Source organism: Trachurus trachurus (genome assembly GCF_905171665.1).
Source record: "Trachurus trachurus genome assembly, chromosome: 10".
NCBI classification, from domain to species: Eukaryota; Metazoa; Chordata; class Actinopteri; order Carangiformes; family Carangidae; genus Trachurus; species Trachurus trachurus.
Genome location: NC_139894.1, coordinates 655,498 through 662,500, shown reverse-complemented (window position 1 = coordinate 662,500; position 7,003 = coordinate 655,498). Strand labels below are relative to the sequence as shown.

Here is a 7,003-nt window from a genome sequence, read left to right as displayed (position 1 = left end):
ACATGCAAAAACACAAAAACAGGGATGCTTACACTAAAAACCCTGATTAAAATCGGGGTACACTGCAAAAACTCAAATATCTTACCAAGAATATTTGTCTCATTTCTAGTCAAAATAAATCTAATTATACTTTTTACTTCTTTCAAGCAGATTTTCACTTGAAATAAGTAGAAAAATTAGTTTGAAACAAGTGAAAATGATCTAAAAACAAGTTCATTTTTAGGTGATGAGTCTTATTTTAAGTGGAAAGAGATTAGTTTTGACTAGAAATGAGACATTTTGACAAGAAATACGACAAATATTCTTGGAAAGATGTAGAGTTTTTGCAGTGTACTGAAGTGCATGTAAACTAAGGGTGGGCAAAAATATCAATACGGCAATATATCGCCATATTTTGTATCGCGATACGATATCGATATTGAAAATTTGGATTTCGATATTTCAATATATCGACTTTTTTCAAATAATAAATCATGTTTCAGACGTAAATCCAGTACGACTCCGTGAGGTGTCACTGTGCTGCTCCTCAGACTGTGTGTTGTTGTTCATGCAGATATGTTGTTGTAACTTGCGCTTGTATAGTTACAATAAAATGGCATGGATAATGTGAATTACATTGTTTTGACTCAGTTTGTCCCATGAATTCTCACTATCACCTGATGTACATAGGCTACAACTCAGATTTTAAGATGCATAATAATGCCTTTTACATTTTTCAGTGAACTATGTAGAATATCGCAATATATCGCAAAATTTGGATATCGCAATATCGTATCGTATCGTGACTCAAGTATCGTGATGCGTATCGTATCTTTTCGTATTCGTGAGTTAGTCCTTGGCAATGCTCACCCCTAATGTAAACGCAGTCGATGTGATCAAAGCTATTGATCAGAGCTGATCAGAAGCTTCATGTTGCCGTGGAAACAGGAAACACCACACACTGCAAAAACTCAAATATCTTACCAAGTATATTTGTCTTATTTCTAGTCAAAATGTAATTTCTCGTCAAAACTAATCTCATTCTACTTAAAATAAGACTCATCACATAAAAAGCAGCTTGTTTTTAGACACTTTTTACTTCTTTCAAGCAGATTTTCACTTGAAATAAGTAGAAAAATCTGATAGTGGAGCAAGTTTTTCTTCCTTATTTCAAGTGAAAATTAGTTTGAAACAAGTGAAAATGATCTAAAAACAAGTTCATTATTATGTGATGAGTCTTATTTTAAGTGGAAAGAGATTAGTTAGTTTTGACTAGAAATGAGACAAATATTCTTGGAAAGATGTTGAGTTTTTGCAGTGTAAAAGGACAAGACAGGAAACGTTCAGTGTTTATATAATAAAAACGCTGAGGATTAGTTTAGTTCTGCTTCCTGATGGAGATATGGATGTGTGTGTGTTTATGTCAGTGTGTGTGTGTGTGTGTGTGTGTGTGTGTGTGTGTGTGTGTGTGTGTGTGTGTGTGTGTGTGTGTGTGGTGTCAAGGCTCAGCAGGTTGAGGATCGTTCGTCTCCTGAGCGGCGACAGCAGCCGTCAGCCGGCGTGTGAGTGATGCTCCGAGTCTGGACTCATCAGCCACACACACACACACTGAGACACACACACACACACACACACACACACACACTGAGACACACACACACACACACACACACTGAGACACACAGACACACACACACACACACACACACACACACACACACACTGACCAGTGCTGCTGTGTCGATGGATTTTAATGCGACCTGTCATTCTTAATATTTCTCTGGAGGAAAGTTTCCTTCAAAGTTTCTTTTGCTTCACTTCAGTGTTTGTTGATCAGAGAACGACGACGTCACAACGTCACAGCCTCACACACAACTACACAGATATATGTATATATATTTGTTTATATGTATATGTATAGCCTATATAATATTGTTGTATTATTTTATTTATTAGGGACTGCGGATGTAAATTAACTACACTGTTATAATCTGGTGTATTTACTATTGTACATTAAAGCAGAAGTAAGCGATCCGGTGGTTTTGGCTAATGCTGCGTTCCAGGCAGGCTTTTGAAACCGTAAATTACAGCTTCAAGTCACAACTTACGACTTTGTAGCGTTCCAGGCAACCCACTCGTGTTTCTCCGACCTGTTTTACCTGTGAAAGTCACTATAACGGCCACTCGTAACTTCTGACCCGTGAACTCGTACCAGATCGAACTGGAAAAACACGAGTTATGAGCTGCCCTGAATGCACCATAACAGTCCTCGTCCCTACGTCACCACATTCAGGCGCATCCCTTGGCTGCACACACAGAGAGGACTGCCCCTTTATGCCGTTCTCTCTCCTCATTGGATAAAGGTTGTAGGATACAAGGAAAGTTTTCTCCTGGGCTCAGAGCAGAGCAGAGTGACTGACAGACCCGTGTTTCAGACCAAACACTCTATAGAAGTGATTGCTGTCGGAAGATACAACTATTTAAGACTTAGATTAACACAAACATTCACCTTACTTCTGCTTTAATATGCACTGTCCGTATTGAAATAAAGGTATTATTATTATTATTATTATATATGAATATAAACATATAAACATAAGCAACATTTCATTGAGCCTCTCTGTTCATGTTTGGATTTGAGATTCGAGGATGAAACAGAAATCTGAGATTTTCAGAATTAAATTCTTTGTTGATAGAACAGACCGGCACTTAAAGCGCTGTGTAAAACAACATGACATTAAAATCTGGTACTAACCCTTTAATCTACAGACTGTTACTGTAATTGCATAATAATGTCAAGAAATAACAATTAATTGCATCATAATGTCTAGAAACAGCCCAGAAATATCCGTCAATTGTTGAGGACTTGATGGAGAAACGTTCTGGTCTTTCCCAAAAAATGAATGAAAGCATGAAAAATCCTGTGTAATCTGTTACCTTCATGAACAAACATGACCTTACTATAAAGTTGAGGGTTATTTCTAGACATTATGACGTCATTAAGGAGCCGTAAATGAAAGAGTTAGTGTAAATCTTCCTCCAGACTCTCTGTGTGTAGCTACTGTAGATTTATATTTATATTATATTATTATTATTATATTATAGTGTAGTGTCGGAGATGACAGATGGTTTCAGCCACTCAGACCTGGAGGGAGAAATTCACTTTCCTCCTCACATCACTCCAACAGGATTTCCTCTCCCTCCTCCTTCTATTCTTCTCTTAAAGGGACAGTTCAACATTTTGGCAAACTGGCCCATTGCCATAATCCCTATAATAGTCACAGCAGCAGGTTCGTTACCTTTAATTGAGCTGTTTTAGAGGTAAATACAGAGACTGTTGATGAAAAACTGTCCCTGAAGGCAACGTGCATCAGTGGTTTTGCATGAATTTCCCTCTAAAACAACTCTGTGTGGTAACGTTGTGTTATTATCTCATAGCGTGGTGAATGTGCAGCTCACAACTTGTCCACCAGAGCGTTGTGGAGTTGTTGGATTGTGTATTTGATGAGTTTGATGAGGGAAACCAAGAAATCCCATAATGAGCCTCCGTAGCGTAGCTCTGAGCAGCTCACGGCTCTGCTCCGCCGTTCTAAAAACAGCTTGCACCGACAATTAAAGGTAACGAACCTACTGCTATGACTATACACTGCAAAAACTCAAAATCTTTCCAAGAATATTTGTCTCATTTCTTGTCAAAATGTCTCATTTCTAGTCAAAACTAATCTCTTTCCACTTAAAATAAGTAAATACTACAAATGAACTTGTTTTTAGATCATTTTCACTTGTTTCAAACTAATTTTTACTTGAAATAAGTAGAAAAATCTGCCAGTGAAAGTAAGTTTTTTGTGCTTGTAATAAGAAAGAAAAACTTGCTCCACTATCAGATTTTTCTACTTATTTCAAGTGAAAATCTGCTTGAAAGAAGTAAAAAGTGTCTAAAAACAAGCTGCTTTTTAATGTGATGAGTCTTATTTTAAGTAGAATGAGATTTATTTTGACTAGAAATGACATTTTGACTAAAAATAAGACAAATATTCTTGGTAAGATATTTGATTTTTTGCAGTGTATAGGGATTATGGCAATGGGCCAGTTTGTCAAAATGTTGAACTATCCCTTTAATCCTCCTCCTCCTCTTCCTCCTCCTCTTCCTCCTACACAGTCACCGACAGCAGCAGGTGAATAAATGAGTTATTTTCTGCTCGTCACTGAGACAAACTGAAAGTTTCATGACAGTTTCCCACTCTGCAGCTCGGTGACTCAACATCTCTAACGTCTCGTCTCTTCTCACTGTTTCTGACGGCTCAGTTTCCTCGCTCATTATGGGAGCCCAGACTCCTCGTCGCCCTGGGAGACGGAGATGGAGACGAGGAAGAGTTTGTCTTTCACTCGTCTGTTCTTCATCTCTACTGTTTTCCCCAGACGGGCCGTAGCCGTAGCGACGTGTGGACAGACAGGATTAATAATAATCTTTTAGTTTTGGGGAAATTTCACATCCACAAAAACAAATGGGTGAAATCTAAACCGAACAATGTAGCTACACCGTTTAAACATGAACTGCACCGTTACACTGCAAAAACTCAAAATCTTACCAAGAATATTAATCTCATTTCTCGTCAAAACAAATCTCATTCTACTTAAAATCAGACTCATCACATTAAAAAGCAGCTTGTTTTTAGACACTTTTTACTTCTTTCAAGCAGATTTTCACTTGAAATAAGTAGAAAAATCTGATAGTGGAGCAAGTTTTTCTTTAACTTGTTTTCACTGGCAGATTTTTCTACTTATTTCAAGTGAAAATTAGTTTGAAACAAGTGAAAATGATCTAAAAACAAGTTAATTTTTAGGTGATGAGTCTTATTTTAAGTGGAAAGAGTTTAGTTTTGACTAGAAATGAGACATTTTGACAAGAAATAAGACAAATATTCTTGGAAAGATTTTGAGTTTTTGCAGTGTAGTTATGCTGCCACAATCAAGGACATTAGAAATAAGAAAGCTGCCAAAACCTACTAATACTCTATTATGGAGAAATTATGTGCAAGTGATTTGTAAAGGCCTCTCTGGCTGTCTTTTGTTTTCTGTTGTTCTTTTTTGTTTGCTTCTTTGTCTTTTTCTGTTTCCATGGATGTAATTCTAGGTAGGCTATATACGGGTGTAGCCTACACTGCAAAAACTCAAAATCTTTCCAAGAATATTTGTCTTATTTCTAGTCAAATCTAATCTCTTTCCACTTGAAATAAGACTCATCACCTACAAACCTAACTTGTTTTTAGATAACTAAAGATAATTTTCAATAAGTCAGGAATAAGTAGAAAAATCTGCCAGTGTAAGCAAGTTATTTTGTGCTTGTAATAAGAAAGAAAAATTTGCTCCACTATCAGATTTTTCTACTTATTTAAAGTGGAAAATTTGCTTGAAAAAATTTAAAAGTAAAAACAAGCTGCTTTTTAAATGTGATGAGTCTCATTTTAAGTATAATTAGATTTATTTAGACTAGAAATTACATTTTGACTAGAAATAAGACAAATATTCTTGGTAAGATTTTTGAATTTTTGCAGTGTATGTATTAGGGTTGTATATCTCCACCACTGAGGCCGATTCGATACGCATCTCGATACGCTGCCACCGATACGATACATTCACGATTCACTGAAGCTCCTGTCGATACGATGCGATACGATTCACTCCTGTTCACGGTGCGAAATAACTTTATTTATATAGCACCTTTAAAAACACAAGTTTACAAAGTGCTTCACAAAACAACTTAAAAGAGACAAGTCACAGATGTTTTGTTGTGCACAGGACATTTCTGGGTGGAGAGTCTGTGTTTTCTCTCCAGCCAGTGACAAAGCACCAGAGTAGGAGAGCTGTACCAAAGACGGTTTGAATATCTTTGACTGTACTAGCCCTGCTAGCTGTCCCAGATGCTAACCGCTACCGCTAACTAGCGGTTAGCATCCGCGGCTACCACCGCTTCCCAGCTCACTACAACCAGAGCCACTACCACGGCCCTTCTCCTAGCTACAGCCGCTGACGGCCGAGTATTGACCCACCGCTTCACTCGGACTGTTTACTTCTCTTGGTGGCTCTGACTACAGCTGCTGCTGCTGCTGCTGCTGCTGCTGCTGCTGCTACCTGTCAGACCAGGGGCAGGAGGCTGCGCACGGCTTCCGCGGTGGTGCATTCAGGTTGCCTCGGAAAATGAAATGATCGATTTAACCATAGACTGTATAAAGAATGGACGTAGCACCGTGACGTCACCCATTGGTTTGGGGGAGTCTGTTTTGTGCCTCTACTACGGGGGTTTGAACTGCGCCATGTTGGATTTTACTTGCCATATTTGGAGCGGTGCGGCCGTTAGCCGGCCGAGAACCCGCCCACTGGCCTCGTAGCAGCGGTCTCCAGACCTGTCACTCAACGTTCAATTCAACCATAAATTATGTCCGATGTAGCCTGAATCTACCGGTGCAGTCGCATCGCATACGTTTATATCGGACCACCGATATGAATCGGTGAATCTCCACATCCCTAGTGTGTATGTATGCAACTTTTTGTGTTGCACAATTAATCAAATAAAAAAAAAAGGAGAGAAAAAAAAGTAAGTGGACAGAAAGAGAGGAAGTGGACAGTCAGACAGGAAGTGGACAGACAGAAACAGGAAGTAGCCAGCCAGCCTCTTACCTGTGTTGTAGTGCTTGGTGCAGTAGCGTAGGTCTTTCTCCTCCTTCAGGATGAACTGTGGCAGCGTGAGGCCGTCGGCCACCTGCACCGCTCCCTTCTCATCCCACTCAAAGATCAGATCGTTCATGGTGTAGCCGACTGGAGAGACACGAGGTTAGAGAGTTTCTATCAGTTATTCTACTGTTCTCTATCCTTTCTTTTCTTCAGGTGAAAGTCAAGTGACTCAATTCACTCCTGAGTCCATGACCAGCCGATAGACACCATCCTTTCGACTGTACGTGCAGTAACCATGGAGATAGAGCCGTATCGCCGTAATTAGCTTAGCTCAAACACTGGAAGTGTATAG

The 7,003-nt window shown here is 39.0% G+C and overlaps 1 protein-coding gene across 4 annotated transcripts in view; it reads right to left on the bottom strand.

Moving 5' to 3' along the window:
• The window catches only part of glra1 (glycine receptor, alpha 1), a gene marked incomplete at both ends in the record, with an annotated part of 156,060 nt that overhangs the window by 33,681 nt on the left and 115,376 nt on the right, over positions 1-7,003 (bottom strand). For all 4 annotated transcript variants that reach the window (XM_083980419.1, XM_083980421.1, XM_083980420.1 and 1 more), the window contains one exon: positions 6,658-6,795. In XM_083980419.1, coding sequence (XP_083836545.1) covers positions 6,658-6,795 — 138 coding nt within the window. The remainder of the gene's footprint in view (positions 1-6,657; positions 6,796-7,003) is intronic.